The sequence below is a fragment of the Rhipicephalus sanguineus genome, chromosome 8 (genome assembly GCF_013339695.2).
Source record: "Rhipicephalus sanguineus isolate Rsan-2018 chromosome 8, BIME_Rsan_1.4, whole genome shotgun sequence".
Taxonomy (NCBI): domain Eukaryota; kingdom Metazoa; phylum Arthropoda; class Arachnida; order Ixodida; family Ixodidae; genus Rhipicephalus; species Rhipicephalus sanguineus.
The window spans coordinates 141,058,056-141,074,400 of NC_051183.1; the positions used below are offsets into that span (position 1 = coordinate 141,058,056).

The 16,345-nt window shown below is 51.9% G+C and overlaps 2 protein-coding genes across 2 annotated transcripts; both read right to left on the reverse strand.

The window, feature by feature from the left end:
• Window positions 1–706: 706 nt before the first annotated feature.
• Window positions 707–2,222, reverse strand: LOC119403544 (uncharacterized). Its single transcript, XM_037670474.1, has 3 exons — window positions 2,049–2,222; window positions 1,326–1,994; window positions 707–1,225 (listed from the first exon to the last, which is right to left on the reverse strand). The coding sequence occupies exons 1-3, from the start codon at window positions 2,220–2,222 to the stop codon at window positions 707–709; spliced, it is 1,362 nt and encodes a 453-aa protein (XP_037526402.1).
• Window positions 2,223–3,349: 1,127 nt separating this feature from the next.
• Window positions 3,350–15,876, reverse strand: LOC119403545 (uncharacterized). Its single transcript, XM_037670475.1, has 2 exons — window positions 15,856–15,876; window positions 3,350–4,498 (listed from the first exon to the last, which is right to left on the reverse strand). Exons 1-2 carry the CDS (start codon window positions 15,874–15,876, stop codon window positions 3,350–3,352), a joined length of 1,170 nt encoding a protein of 389 aa, XP_037526403.1.
• Between the last annotated feature and the right edge of the window lie 469 nt (window positions 15,877–16,345).

Here is a 16,345-nt window from a genome sequence, read left to right on the forward strand (position 1 = left end):
GAAGCCAGTGAAGGGACAGAGGCACACCGCTAGTTTCGATGGCGGTTAGCTTGGCGTGCAGTAACGCCACGGTAATGCCGGCTTGGTCTGGCTGCAGCAGCGCTTGTAGGGCTGGGCGGGAGTCGCACAGGATCGCCACGGGCAGCTGGGGTGGCATAGCAGCGAGGTAGTCAGCTGCCAAGTGAAGGCCAGCCAATTCTGCTGCGGTGGAGCTGGCGTGGAAGGGAAGGCGACACCGGATGGTCGTCCCAGTCGTTGGTATGACACAGGCAGCCGCTGCCGAGCAGGGGCTGTCCCGGACTGACCCGTCCGTGAACACCAGGAGGTGCCCCCGCAGCCTGTTGTGGAGCTTCGCCACGGCTGACTGGTGGAGCTCGCACACCGGTGTTCGCCTTTTGCTGAGGTTGCCCAGCTCCAAATGCACGTCCAGAGGCTGCTGGTGTGGTGGAGGGGGCTGGATAGGACAGGGAGCCGCGGGCACCAGTTCTTCATAGAGTGTGCAGATTTGTCCCATTCGTGAAGCTGGTCGGCTCCGCAGTCTCCGTAGGAGGGCATCGCCCCCTGGGGCCCTGTGGAGACGGTCCACATGATGCAGCGCCTGTCGCAGCATAAGGAGAGACAGCGGCCACGTCTGGGCCTCTGCCAATGAAGCAGCCACGGGCGAATGGCGCGGGAGTCCCATGAAGCGCCGAATCGCCATGTGGTGTTACCGCTCCAACTGCTCCTTGCGGTGTTGCGCCAGCTGCACCAGAGGCAGTGCGTAGGTTTGCACTGCCGTTGCAGCCCCCTGGTAGAGCTGAAGTGCCAGTCGCGGGGTGCACCCTTGGCCCCTGCTCAACAGCTTGCCCACAGCAGTCTGAACCCTGGTGGCCTTGAAGTTCGCGAGTTTGACGGCTGGTATCCAAGTGAGGCGGTGATCGATCTTTAGCCCCAGGCACGTCACCGCCTTGCTCCACGGGATTGGCCGGTCTCCCAACACAAGCCTTCGGATGGCCCTCCGCGCAGCGACTCTGGGGTGAACCAGCAGCGCCTCCGTCTTCATGGGGGACACGATCAGCCCGATCGTTCTGAAGAAAGAGGTCACAGCATCCAGGGAGCGTTGCAGGGAGCGCCTGATGGCAGTGAGGTTCCGCCTTCGGCCCCCTAATCCACAGTGCCACGTCGTCTGCGTACAAGGAGCACTGCGTGGGGTAGCGCTTGTCAACCGGTAGCATTCCAGGTAGCCCTGCCAGCACCAAGTTGAACAAAAAGGGGCTCAGGACAGAACCTTGTGGGACGCTGGCTGTCACTGGCCTTGGATCGCTGACCGCGCGTCCAACTCTAACCCGGAGGGTCCGTCCGGCTAGGAAAGCACGGATGAAAGCACGCAGAAAGCCCGTGATGCCGAGTGCGTCCAGAGCACTTTCTATGATCATATGTGGCAGGCCGTCGAAAGCGCTTTGGACATCCAGCAGTACAAGGAGGGCCACCTCGCCCTTACTCCTGGCCTCCTCCAGGGTGGAGACGACGTCCGCAATTGAGTCTGCTGTGCAGCGGTGGCGCCAGAAGCCTGTCTGCTGCTCTGATAGGAACTCCGTTGCCCCAGCAATCCAGCTCAAGCGTGCCAGAGCTATGGCTTCCATGAGCTTGCAGGCAGCAGAGGTAAGAGAGACGGGCCTGTAGGATGCAATGGCTGCACCAGGGCGGCCATGTTTCCGGACGGGCACCACCACAGCAGTCAGCCAGGCCTCAGGTAGGGTGCGGCTATGCCAAACGTCACTGAAAGCCCTCAACAGGCGTTGTCGTGCAGCCACATCCAGGTTACGCAGCATCTGGTATGTGATGCCGTCGGCGCCTGAGGCACTTCGGCGCTTGGTTCTGGCCAGAGCAGCATTCTGCTCGTGCTTGAAAATCGGATCCTGGCACAGAGCTGGAATTTTGGCTGGCAGTCCAAGCAGGGTGGTGGCCTTGCGGCTGCTTGGGGGTAGGCGTGGTGGTGATGGGCGCAGGTCGGGCTAATGGCAGTGCCGCGAAGCGATCGGCCAGCCGTTCTGCCAGTTCTTGCTCACTGATGCCCAAGCGGATGGCCACTGCAAGTACGGGTTGCCGCGCCATTGGTCCGATGACGAGAGACCGTAAAAGCCGCCATGCTTTTGCGCCACCTCTCGCCTGGCTAAGAGAGTGGCAGATGCCCTGCCAACTCTGCCGTCTGCGACGGTTGGCATGTCGCCGGCATACCGCATCGACACGGTTGAAAAGTGTTCGATGATCTGGGCACTGGGCCTTTAGGTACTTTCTCTCAGCCCTGCGTCTGGCAGCCCGTAAGTTCAGGTGGCGGAGGTCTGGCACAGGATGGTTCTCGGGCACTCAGGACTGGATTTTGGCTGCTTGCGCTGCTGCTGCCACCAGATCCAGGAAGTCCTAGTTCTTCGGGGCCTCTTTGAGCTGCTGCCGGAAAGCTCGCCAATCGACTGTTCTGCACTGCCTGGTCCTTGGGATCTTCCCTCCCGCCGGTGTGATGACGATCGGCAGGTGGTCCGAACCCCAGGAGTCAGGCTGCGTTGCCCAGTCGTACCGGTCTCCCTCGCTAGCCAGGCTGACGTCGATGGCGGTGCACGAGGGTCGACCTGTTTTGCGTAAGAAGGTGAAGGACCCGGTGTTCAGGACTTGCAGGCCCAGTTGATGGATAACGTCCACCAGATCCCTTCCTCGTGACGAGCAGGTGCGACTCCCCCACATGGTGTGATGAGCATTCATGTCACCACATAGAAGGTAGTTGTGTCCGAGTCGAGCCGTCAGCTGTAGCAGATCGGCGGCGTTCCACCGCTGTCCCGGACGCACATACACAGAGGCCACTGTCGTATCAACACCACGTAGGCGCACTGTCACAGCACAACACTCGAGGGCACCCCCAGTGACATCGGCCACGTTAATGTTCGCGTGTGGTAGTTCACGTCGCACGTACACCGCACATCGTGGTCGACCCTGGGGATGTGCACTCACCATGCACGGCGCGGCTTGGCACGAGTCGAGGATACATGACGTGGCGCTATGGTAGCCGATGTATCCGGGGAGTCGCAGACGGCCGTTGCTACGTACACCTCCTGCAAAGCAAGCGCGTCATACTCGCTCTGCGAGCGGTGCAAGGAGAGGTCTGCATGCCGCCGCCGCAACGAGTTAGCGTTCCACTGAAGCACACACGGGCGGCGGCGGCGGTGGTTCCCTGCTGGTTGCAGATGATTGTTAGCCATGGTGGCTGTTAGGAGGGTGCACGCCACCTGCCTGAAGGCAGATGGAGCGCAGCTGGTTCTCAGGAGGCAGCAGGTCCGCAACCGCCCTTAAGAGGAGCCTCAGGTTTGCGTTCTCCTGATCAGCATGAGGCTGCGAGGTTGCCTTCGTGGGTGGGCGAGGCTTGGCTGAGCCCTGCTTCCTGGGACCAGCAGGCGGCTCCCGCTGTTGTGCGCGGATCCTGCGATGGAGCTCCCACCGCTGCAGCGTAGCTCTTGCCTGTGGTCTGGTTTAGTTGAGGACCACTCGTCCCACTAGAGCTTGACCGCAAGGCTGCTTGAGCCTCGCGATGAGGCAGGTACGTGGGAGATGACGCCTTGATGGTGGCAAGGCGCCGCTCTCTTTGCCACAGCTGGCATTCCGCGGAGTCAGCTGAATGTGGCCTACCGCAGTGCAGGCACTTAACCTTGCTGGTGCAGCTGGCGTCCTTCCCATGGTGGTCACCGCAACGAAGGCACCGCTCTAGTCTCCGGCAAGCTGCAGTGATGTGTCCATAGCGTCCACACAGCAGGCACTGAAGTGGACGAGGCCGGGATGGCCTCACTTCGAACGCCATGCGAAAAAGGTGGACACGGGCGGGAGGGAAGGGGGAAGCGAACCGCAGGATCAGTGATGTCCCTTGTCGCCTGGCTGCAAACACCGGCACCTCGGACGTCACTGCAGCCAGCAGGGCCTCGTCAGTGTAGTCACCGTCGACGCCCTGCACCACACCGCTGCTTTGTGAGCGGTCAGCAGGAGGGCGGGCAGTCACGGGTATTCCCGCGAGCTCCGACGTGGCCAGTAGGCGACCCATCCATTCTGCTGTAGATGCGTCGGCTGCCACGATGTTCTTTTTCGTGTTTACCCGCACCTCCTTGACGCCGGGCAGCGCAGAGAGAGCTTGCGCAATGGCAAGGCGGGAGGTGCGGTGAAAGGAAGCACCGGCGTTGGCCGGTCGGAAAAGAACTGTGCCGGAATCCAGCGGCGACAAGGCAGAGCGCAGCATGGTGTCTGCAGCTGCAAGCACTCCTGTAGAAGCGGCCTGAGTCCCAGTGGGCGGTTTGGCAGGCTCATGGACAACGCGGGCAGTAGACGGGTGCGCGGCAGGAGTGGCCGCAGGTGCGGTGGGAGGGCCGATGTTCCCAACTGGTCGCGGAGCCGTCGAGGAGCGCTGGCGACGCTTCTGCGATTTTGAGAACACGGTCTGAAACTCGTTCTCGTTGGTGCCATCGGCGTCGGGGGTGTCGAGTTGCTAGGAGGCGATGCGGGTGTTTGCGATGTGGAGGCTTCACGAATGTGACGTCAGCGCCTCTCCTTATTTTTCCTTCCTCCATGCCTGCAACGCGTTACACGTTCGTCCCATTCGGCGCGTTTTCAATAGAAGTGCAATTGTCAATGCCTTAACACACCGCGAGGTGGCGACCTTAACGCAAGCGTCGTAAAAGCGTCGGCCTCTCTCATAGCATCACGCTAATCAAACCAAAAAATTACACCATCTCCCGTTAAAGGGGACCATGAGGCGATGCGAAGCCGGAGCACTTGCACGATCGCGTTCCGTTGGCGTTCGTTGGGCATGCTACCGACCTCGCGTCGTGGAACGCGAAGAGGGACGCTACGCGCGTTATATCTTCCATCTAGTCTGGCCCTTAATTCTCACAGGGCGAGCGGGGAACGCGGTCGACAGGCGGGCGAGAGGGGGGAGCGTAGGAGTGGGGAGAGAAGGGGAGGGGACGCGCATGCGCTCGAGCTCATCGCGGCGTTACGCAGGAGAGAATTTCGGCATGTCTAGCCCGCGTTTCAGAGGAAGAGTGAAAAGGGGGAGGGGAGAGGGGAAGTGGAGAGGGGGAGGGGAGAGGGGGAGGGGAAGTGGAGAGGGAAAGGGGAGAGGGTGAGTGGAGAGTGGAAGTGGAGAGGAGGTGTGTGGAGAGGGTATGCGGATGCGCAGTAAGGGTGGTCACGCCGCACACCACCACCACCGGATTGAGCTCCGCCTTAAGATACTTCGCATCTAAAATAGCTCCGCGACGCGCGCCTGCCTCACCTGGCTGTAACACCGCGTTTCCCGGATACGCGCTCGCCCCGAGAAAAATTGCGGCCGGGCTCCGGGGCGGCACGACGCGCTTTGCGTTTCCCTCTAGTGCGGCTGTGGTCAATCGCATTTTAACATGCCGCAGGATGGCGACCAAGTTCTGCGTTCAATATGCGACGCTCTTCTGCCTATCACAACTCGTTCTCTGATTACGCTTTCACTGCTAACTACTACAGCTACCACAAGAGTTTGTTTCATTGAACATGGCCGTTAGTCGTCGGGATGGAGATGTATCACCAATCACCAAAGTGGGTGCATACACGTTAAACGGTGCCATAGCTGCCAGGCATCAATATACATTGGGCAAACTATCTTATATCAATATCTTATATCAATGTACAGTAAAGATTCAGTTACTTCTATAAGGGCACGTTTTACTTTCGTGGTATTCCGATTCCTATGACGGAGGGAGCAACCATGTTTTTTAGCGCTATTTTTCACTCGTAATTATCAACGAACCAGCCCAAATGCGTACCCCACTACAAAGCAATCATTATTACAATATTATTCTCACTCACCGTGGTGGTCTAGCAGTTATGATGCTGCACTGCTGCCCCAAAGGCCACGGGATGGAATCCCGGCCGCGGCGGCCGCATTTCGATGGAGGTGAAATGCTAAAGTATTGCGTGCTTAGACTTAGCAGCCCGTTAACGAACCTCAGGTGGTCGACATTTCTGAAGCGCTCGACAACGGCGACTGCCATAATCACATCGTGGTTTCGGGGCGTAAATCCCCAACAATTAGGAATTATTATTGTCATGTTTCCGTGACTGTGATGTACAGAGCACTCAAGCTGAAAATAATTTACCGCTTATCGGGGGACCTTGTGCCCAGTAAAAGAATAAACACCTTAAGCGTAACGATATTGTCGATCACAATTGTCTGTCGTCCAAGACCTGCCGCGTTTAAGGCGCGTCGGCAATTATACGGCATCGAATATCGCAGCATTATTTTCGGTTGCCGCGGTAGTTCTCGAATAACATCCACTGTTCTCGTTGCGCGCGCAGCCATATCACAAGGGCCTAAAATAATCGGAAAGGTTCCCAGACATTCAAGCAGGGTCTGCGTAGAGCAGTCCCACGTGTAACAGATCGGTTACACAAACATAGAAAGATGCACGCGTAGAGGTGTTATGATTCACATCAAGGGAAAACAGTACGAGTACTTTCAGACTTCGCCTGGGCCTTTCGATTGCGATAACAATTATATGGGCACTATCGGCTGGTTTTTGCCGTCGTTATTGCCGTCATGTAATGTATATATATATATATATATATATATATATATATATATATATATATATATATATATATATATATATATATATATATCTACCTATGTATTTATGTATGTATCAACAAAGAAAAATAATCCCGAAAAATTTTCACCGAAGCGCGGAATCGAACAGGCGACCTCTCGCTACGCAGCGCGCGGAGTTAGGCGGACAGGCCACGAGCCGTACGTCTTCCATCATGCTAACGGCGAGGTATTTAGATACACCATTTACTTCAGCGTGCTTTCTTGGTCACCAGCAAGATGGCGCGAGGGGTGCGCTTCAAATGTCGTCACCCCTGCTTCGCCAGGTGAACTTTGCCCTACCCTTACAAAAATGGATTTAGACACTCCATAGAGTGTCTGTAGACTTCTTGTAGACGAGTTCGCCTTTATGTAGATTTATTATTTTGTCTAACGAAAATATTTTGATACTCTATAGACAAACATTTATAAATGGCGTGTCATCGTTTGTCTAATTGCGTTCTATAGATTGTCTATAAACAAAAGTTGACAAATTCGTGTTATTTCTATTTGTCAAATGCCAGTCTGTAGACTGCCTAAATACAGAAGCTAAAGTGAAGTTATTTAATTTTTTGCTGAATTAGAAGGTTTTAATTGAAATTTTATCACACGTGTGTACTTTATGCAATTTTGCTACCTTTTCGTTTATATAACATCTAAGCATGCACTCCTTATTGCCCCATTGGGCCCTAGCTGTAAGGTATGTTCAAAAATAACTGAGGGGGCTCGTTAACTAATTGAACCACCATGTGAAATTAAGCAGGAATGCGTTTTTGTATATCTCTATAACACATTCTGGCGCACATGGCACGTATATATTTCCCCTCGTAACTCGCATGCTCACATTAGAACTAAAGATGCCTCCAGTAAGTGTGTCGCACTGTATAGCACACCGACTGGTTGTACTGCAAGGACTGTGTGGTTCCTTCTGCCTTCGTTGCTACAATGCAAAGGGCAATGTAATTCGTGGAATACTGGAAAGCGCCGCTTTGAAGCGGGACGATGGGAAAACAGTGAACAGAGTACAGCAGCTCTTTTTCAAGACACAAATAGCAGGGCCCACTGCAGTGCTTCCATTTTTGTTACTATTCAATATACTGTATTTCGCCATTCTTTTCCTATACGAACAATCTTGACAAGAAACGAATTTTGTTGAAACTATTTTGTGAAATAGCTGTGGCCCTTTCGCTAGCTCATTATATTTGTTCATTTTCACGACATTCTCAGAAGGTAATATGTTAATTAAGATGTTCTTCAACAAATAAGCATTTTCTGTTTTCATTACGACTACGCGCAATGTAATTTTAAATCGTCTTTCAGTAAGCGATTTCAAATTGCTAATGTGTGTATGCACTTGCTTACATCTCCCGCTTAGGATAAATTATTTTAAATCAACAGGGAACATCAATAAGAAAGAAGTTGCAGCTGACTCGCCCTAAGGGCGAGGCATCGATGGTGACATTGGCTCTGTGCAAATTCCAAAGAGCACTTGGCAGCGCGGACACTTGCTGTCGAAGGCTCAAGTTTTCCACATGCTTGTGATCATACACACGGACACAGCCGTGAGGGCAACAGCTGTTACAGATAGTAGTAAAAACGGACCGTTCGTGTACATATCCTGTACACGAACGGTCTACGAACGGTATGTTTAAACAGCAAGCACTGGAAATAGGATTGAAGAATCGCTCAGACGCGGCCTCCCCACTAAAGGCCGTTTCACATGACACAAAGCAGAGCGATTTTCAGGCTGCGAATTCGCTCGCCGCGAAAAAAACGGCCGATCGCTCTCCCCACAGCGGTCAGCGGCGGGCGACCAACATGTTGGAAATTTTTCGCTCTGTTCGCAGCGGCGGAACGATTTTTCAGTCGAGACCCGTCGAAATTGCGCCAACCCTGCTGTGCCGTCGAAACTGCGCCAGGGAGTTTGTTTTAGTTATGGCCGTAGTGGCGTATTCTCAAGTGAATTTAGATTTCAAAGTGTTTTAAAATGAACGAAAGAAATAGGAATAAACAGATGCAAGAAAGACATAGAACAAGAGATATGAGATCAAAAGAAAGAAAGAGAGGGAGAAAGAAGGAGAGAAATAAAGAGAAACAAACAAGGCTGCCCAGCTTCGCACTTCAGGCTGAGCACCACTAGTGCGAGGCTGCCTTATCGTTTCGGAAAAGTAGATGAAAAAAAATTCAAAATTTCACTCTTTTGTGTTGAATTATAAATAAAAACAAGGTTAAACTATTTTTTTCTTGCCGAAAAGCGCAGCTTTTTTTTTGATAAAAGCGTTGCAAGTCAATACCTGCCGAGACGCAGCACCATGCATTCACGGAACGCACTTCGACCGGAATATACTCTTGTGCAAGTGACACTCTGCTTGCGCGGTTTTGATTTGGTAAAGCGCACTTTAACGAAAGTGTACTACTTCCGGTGAGTATACTTAACTTGCCCGCTTGACACGGGTGTACAGGTCCCTTATGCACTCTACTAAGGGGACACAAGGCGAAAGCCATCTGTATATTACTTTTCTTCTCATGCGATTTAGTGATTCTATGAGTCGATGAACGACACTATGACGTCACGATGACCATCTGTGACCATTTGTGACCTCACGACGGCTTCACAGGGTGACATCGTTGAGCCGTGAAGTTACATTGGGATTATATAACATTTGGTGCGCCGACTGCACAGACACATTCACTATAGTATCCCGCGATTTTTGAATGGCTTTTATTACTTAATTCTTTTTTGTACGATTCATGTTCACACCGACGCCGGTTTCGCGAAGTGTCGTCAGGTCTTGCCAAATCTCGAAGTCGCCGATGGTCAATGAGGCATCTAAGGCTTTCGCCTTAATAAGGACTGTATATTGCAGATTGGAGGGTTATCTGGTGGACCTGGTGGACCTATTCTGGACGATGTGAGATTACCACCTACATTGTAGTGAGGAGAATCTCGCCGGCTTGTGGAACACCTTCAATATTAATAATTGTTGAGGTTTCACGTCCTAAAACCAGAATATGATCATGAGAGACGCCCTAGTGAAGAGCTCCTCAAATGTTGACCACGAGGCTTTCTTTACAGCGCACCTATATCTAGGCATAGGGGTCTCTAGCAGTCTAACTCTATCAAAATGCAGCCGCCGCGGCCGAGGTTCGATACCGCGACTTTCGTGCCAGCAGTCAAGCACTAAATCCAGTAGCCAGTGGCGGTGGCGGAACACTTTAAAGACTGAATACGCGTGAATAAATCCTGATGTAAATGAACAGACCGTGAATAATAGTGGCAGATTCAAGCAACCATTTTGCGATCTCAGTAGGATTTGCATTTTTAAGCCCGTTTAGAAGTAACCTAAAACCGGTAGGTCGTGCAGCTAGCTTAGCAGAAGAGCCTTGAAGCTGAATTGAAGAGTCGTTCGCTTTGCTCTCAAAATACGAGTAGGTTTACAGTGATGGGTCTCCGCTCTATTCTGTGTTGATTGCGAGTTAAAGGGCCCCTCACCACCCCGCGTTCAAAGGCGAGCGAGTGGTTTCCTCCTCGCCTTCGCTACCATTCCTACAGGCCATATCTCCCCCTGGCCACTTATTTCTTGAAAGCGCGTGCGTCATTCAGCGCTAAGCGCTGACCCTATTAAAGATTTCGCGCTTGTTGGCTACACGCTGTCATCTCCGTTTGCGCAGTCGCAAACACAGAGAATGAAGTCAGTTGATTGAGCACGATAGTCATGCGAGGAAAGGACGAACAGATGGGCGGCTGCATGGCAAACACTGCAGGAGACAATTCACATCTGATATTTCGTGTATATGGACCAATCAAAATTATGCACTATATAGACCTCACGGGAATCACTATTCTGCGTCACGAAGTGTGCCAAAAAGACGAGAAACACCAGGAGAGAATGTTACGCTCGTTTTTTGTAAATTCAGAAGCAGCTGAGGGACCCTGTAAGAGCCGTTTGCCCGATGGCAAGCGGCGCTACCCTCGCGGCAATTAGGGTAGGGGGGGCAAAATGCGACAAAAATGTGAAAATAGCGACTATTTTATTTCATTTTACTTGTTACCATAAAACATCAATGCAGGAACTTTCTTTTGAGTACAAGGTATGTGCTACATAAATATGGCCAGGTTGCGACTGTTAAAAAGTTTATTTTAAAAAGAAACAAAAAATGCATCAGATATCTCATTTTGCCCCAACCGTGCGGGGCAAAACGAGACGCTGCGTCAGGCAAAACGAGACAGTGTGAAAAAATTATATCCTTTGAGCTCCTGCAGTAGAAGCACTTCAAATTTACTCCGTGGGCCCCCACGCAGTCTTTATGAGCCCAGTCTTTGCACTCCACGCATTGAATCCAAACAGAACCCGACGTTGTGTTGCTCCAAAACTCCTGAAAAGCATTCAGTGAATCATCATGTCGTTTTCCTCCCAGGAAACTCTAGATGATATTCTCTTGTACGTCCTTACCATACTAAAAGTGTTATATCTAATGAGCGTAAAAAAATGGCTCACCTAATAAGACACTCTCTAAGGCAATTCAATGCATTTTTGTCGCGTTTTGCCCCTCTCACATGCCCGAATTCAAAACAAAATTGCCTTTGGCCCACAGCACCAAATGAACTAAACTTTAAACTTTCGGTGGAATGTAGCTGTAGCTAGTAGTATAAAGTAACAATATAAATACTTACGTTGTTGTACTGACGCCGGAGTAGCTTCATACACGGATCCGAAAATTTGGACGAGCAGAATTTCGCCCCTTTTTGGCGGCTCACGAACACACTGATATCAGCCGCGCAATTTTTCCCGCGCGAACGCTGTGAGCAATCATCAACTTTTACACAAAAAACGTCGAAAACTACCGGTACCTATCGCTGAATTAGAGAAACAAAGAAAAGGTACTTTTTGCATTAGCTGTAGAGGGCAGCAAAATCAAAATGTCGCGTTTTGCCCCGCGTTTCATTTTGCCCCGCCTTATCCTATTGGGACATGTCGAGCCGCGGCGTGTGCACTGCAGACCGTCGCGAACGAACACGAACCGCTGTTCCACGCACCTCCCACCATTTGGAGCGTGTGTTGTGTGTATAGGACACCATAGTCGTCGCAAAATGGCACAAAAGCCTTTGTTATGATCTGTCTGTGTCAATTTATGCACGGCTAAGCGCTCGACCAACAAATCTTATGGATAAAAAAATTGACCTGTGGCACGTCCGTGTAATGTTAGTTTATCATAAAGCAGCGGTAATGAATGCTTGGCCGGCCGAACAACAAAACACTTGCACTGTGCACGGCAGCGGCTCGCACGCGAAGCTTGTTCGGAAAAAGAAACGTTTGCTATAGATTAACATGCAATCGCGACGCTCGTCTGCAGAACAGCGCTAAACTGCGAACTCGCGGTGACAAAATAAACGAGCGATGCGAAGCAAAAGTGCATACCTCTTTGGGACATCGTGCAAGTTTGCCGATCGCCGTTGAATGCACCCCGCGGATGTAACGCTGGTTTAGTCCCACTGAGAGTTTCAGTCGGGCAAGGAACAATAAAATAAGCGAGCAATTAAGACACCACAAACCACTACAGTGCCGTGCTAATACATTCAACCTATGCAAAAACCGCACGCGAAATCGGGGACACGGATGGCCCGATGCGTGTGCACTGATACGTATTTATCGTCCGGACTCGTCAACATATAATAAATAGGTATATTAAATAAATAAATATTCGTATTGCTTGCACAAAGGGACACAGTGAAAACGCTTCAATACTTAATTCAAGCGCCAGGCAGAATGCCAAAAGGTCGTATGCCGCGCAGCCAGACAATAGGTAACATAGGCCAGACGCGGCGTGTTTTCCTTCACTATGGCACGCCGCTGGTGACCGCAATGTTGCCATAGAGGCACACACTGTTGCTAGGCTTTCTGCAAGGGGTCTACAATACTGTGGAAGCTGCAGAATCGAAACGCATGCACGCTACCGCGCCAAAAAATTAGTATTTAAGTTTACTGATAATTTTGCCATTTGGCTTGCTGAAATAAGTGCTACATTATTTATTTTCAGACTCGAACATTTGTGAGAAATTGTGGGTAAAATACAATTATTGTTCACTTGGCAAGAATGCCTTCCTTTTGTTTCCATGTCTTAGACGGCACCACCTTTTCAAAAAGCATGCCCGTCTTACGAAGCAAACATGGCGTCCGTGACGTAGCGGGTCAGTGTGGGCCGCAGACGCGCCTTACCTCTCCAATAAAATATACTCGTAATATGACACAAAAATGTAGACTGACCAATCGAACTGTTACTCCCATTTAGATTTTTCGTGTATATAATTTTCTAAGCACGTTAATGATGCCAGCGAGCAAAACCGAAATCAGCCGCAAGCTGCCGCTCTACTTGCGGAGCAACCCGAATGTGCGGAAGCCCCGCCTCCGTAGCCTTCGCCCCACTGTCAAGATAAGTTGTCGCCGAGTGTAGAAAGATCATAACATGTCAATCAAACTAGTCACGTGACATTTTCCGCGAAAACCACGTGAAACTTGTTTATTGTTTGGACTTCACCAACACCGGAGAGGAATAGCCAGTCTAACCACACTTAGCAAAAACATAGCAAAAAGTTAGCAAGAGCACAGCATCTCTAGCAAAGCCTGCATTACTAGCAAAGCTTACCTAGGTCGAACACTAGCTCCGCTGATAGTTTCAGCCTTGTGTCACTACTGCAAGCTGCGCACATTTTTCACAACGTTTCATTTCAAATATTTTGTATTTACTTATCCTATTTATATATTTATTTGGCCTTATTACTTTAATTACGTTTTGAATGTGTAAATATTTAGAATTTTTCCTCTCATCCTTCTTTTATGATTTGAATGTATTCATTTTCATTAATCGCCGGCTTCTAGGACAATCCGCCCCTCCCCCCCCCCCTCGCAGTGGGTAGACAACACAAGTCAAACAAAAAGACGACGCTGGCAAAGACAAAAACGTCCTCGGGGCCCTGTGCTAATTTCTAGGTAACACAGGGAGATTACCTTGCTAATTCATTGACCAGCATTTTTTTTCCCCAAACAAAAATTAGAACCATTGTTTCATATTTAATCAGCATTATTTTCGCTAACCAAATACGAAAAGAAAGTAAAAAATCATATGTTAGAAATCATCCTTTTTAGGTCATTTAAAAATCCTATTTATTTATTCATTTTTTTTTTCATATCACGAAAAATATCGTATTTGTGGCGACACAGTGCGCACAAACCGGCGCAGCCTCCGCCTCGTCACTATCTAGGCCGGCATGACACGGCTACATGCTACCTGCTGCAACACGTTTCCGATAAAAGACAGCGCCACGCAGTTCCGTCGGAGGCTTACGTCACCACCGCTGGCTATATAACCCAAGCTACCAAGCTTGGTTTCATGTGTTTTTCTAACCTTCCGAAGCGCAGCATCGGCATGCTTGCCCTGCTGCTGCTACTACGTTATTAAACATCGTTTTTGTTTTATGTTGGGATCCGTCCTTTCACCGACTCCGCATCCCACATCTGGTGACCCGGAAATCGAACAAACCGCACCGCCATGACCCGGACCTTGCAATGACCTTCCAGAAGATTCCACGGGACCTTCACGCCGAGTCAACCGACCTCTGACACGCCTATCACGATGGCGCTGCGACCGGATGAAACCACGGCGCACTGCATCTTGCTGCCGCCGGACTTTCCCGAATTCTGGCCGCAATGTCCAGCCATCTGGCTTATCAAGATGGAGGCTGGCTTCTCCCTGCGTAACATCGTCTCGCAGCAGGACAAGTACGCCATCACGGTAGCTATGCTTCCCCCTGCTCTGCGACGCGTTGTGCCTCCTCCTGGGCCGCAGGCATACGACCAACTTCGAGGGTTCGTGCTAGCCCCCACCGCAACCGGCAGCGCCACGTCACATACTCCCCGCCGCAGCAGCCGTGCCCGCACCCGCCGCAGCAACCGTGCCCGCACCCGCCGCAGCAACCGTGCCCGCACCCGCCGCAGCAGCCGTGCCCGCACCCGCCGCAGCAGCCGTGCCCGCATCCGCCGCAGCAGCCGTGCCCGCAGCAGCCGTGCCCGCAGCAGCCGTGCCCGCACCCGCTTCGGCGGACGAGCCCTCGGCACCCGCTTCGGCGGACGAGCCCTCGGCACCCGCTTCGGCGGACGAGCCCTCGGCACCCGCTTCGGCGGACGAGCCCTCGGCACCCGCTTCGGCGGACGAGCCCTCGGCACCCGCTTCGGCGGACGAACCCTCGGCACCCGCGACGGCGGACGAGCCCCCGGCACCCGCAGACGCGCCCCCGGCACCCGCGACGGCAGCACAAGGCCACACCTGGCACCCTGTCGGTGCCCCTCATCTCGACGGGCGGCAGTATGGTGTCCTCTGTGCCCGTCGCGCCCGCACCAGTCAAAGAGAGCGTGCAGATTGTGGTGAGCAAGGTTCCGCAGACTCCGGCAGGGACTCCCCAGCAGCGCATACAGGTTTTGCCGGCGCACGATGGCAGCGTCGTACTGCACCCTCACGGCAGCACCCTGTCATCCATGACTGCACCGGCACCCTCCCCGGTACTGGTGGCCACGACGGTCCCGCCTTCGTCGACGAGCGCGCCCGGTGCGACCTCTCTCTCGCGGACCCACTCGGCCCTCCTGGAGCGTCTCTCCGCAGCGCCGCCCGTCAGCGGAACGGCTCGCAGAATCCACGCGGTTTCTCCATCAGTCCTCTGCGCTGCTCTCAGCCCCGACCCCCCGAAAAAAAAATTCAGCACCCGTGCCCCTGTCCCATCGCCGTGGGCTTTTCAACCAGCTCCCTGAGCTATAGACCCTCAGGGTTCTGCACTCCGCGGGGGGGGGGGGGTGATGTGGCGACACAGTGCGCACAAACCGGCGCAGCCTCCGCCTCGTCCCTATCTAGGCCGGCGTGACACGGCTACATGCTACCTGCTGCAACACGTTTCCGATAAAAGACAGCGCCACGCAGTTCCGTCGGAGGCTTACGTCACCACCGCTGGCTATATAACCCAAGCTACCAAGCTTGGTTTCATGTGTTTTTCTAACCTTCCGAAGCGCAGCATCGGCATGCTTGCCCTGCTGCTGCTACTACGTTATTAAACATCGTTTTGTTTTATGTTGGGATCCGTCCTTTCACCGACTCCGCATCCCACATATTTTATTTAAAAGAAACTCACTTCTCTTTTTCCCTGTTTTTGTTTTAATGTTTCGATTTAAATTAACCACCTGCTTCTTGGCAACCCCCATAGTGGGTACCAGGCAGCAGCAAAAGGAGTCGACGGAATTCGGAACGAGTAAGACTTCTTATTCATTGTACATTTAATCTTGCGCGTTCTAAGTTCTTTACTCATTTGATGGAATCACACGCTCTATTAACTAGACTTATAGCAGAATTGGATGGACGGCGATTGAGACAAGCGAAAAGATCCACACTTAATCTCGTATGGCGGGCGACAGTGTCGGGTGCCGTCGGCCTGGAGTCTTTCAACCTATCTAGCGCTTGTGAGCTTCTTAAACGGCCGCATGGGAAGGGAATGCGGGATCATAGAGGCGTGTTTCGCATCATCTTTATCAAGCATGCAAAAACAAAAACAGAAAAAGAAATAATAGATGCAGCTCGCATTAGGAAATCCGGTATGAAGTGTGTAAGTACGCCAAGTGTGTATAGACGTCAGACTCTGGAGTTTCCAAGATGTGTGGCGCCACCTGTCGGAGA

Coding starts and splice junctions, on each gene's coding strand:
- LOC119403544 (XM_037670474.1), bottom strand. CDS start 2,222: ATGCGGTATGCCGGCGACATGCCAACCGTCGCAGACGGCAGAGTTGGC. Junction 1,995..2,048: donor GGCCATCCGCTTGGGCATCA/GTGAGCAAGAAC, acceptor CACTGCCATTAG/CCCGACCTGCGCCCATCACC. Junction 1,226..1,325: donor TAGCCGGACGGACCCTCCGG/GTTAGAGTTGGA, acceptor TGGTGCTGGCAG/GGCTACCTGGAATGCTACCG.
- LOC119403545 (XM_037670475.1), bottom strand. CDS start 15,876: ATGGGGGTTGCCAAGAAGCAG. Junction 4,499..15,855: donor TGGGGGTTGCCAAGAAGCAG/GTGGTTAATTTA, acceptor ATCGCCTCCTAG/CAACTCGACACCCCCGACGC.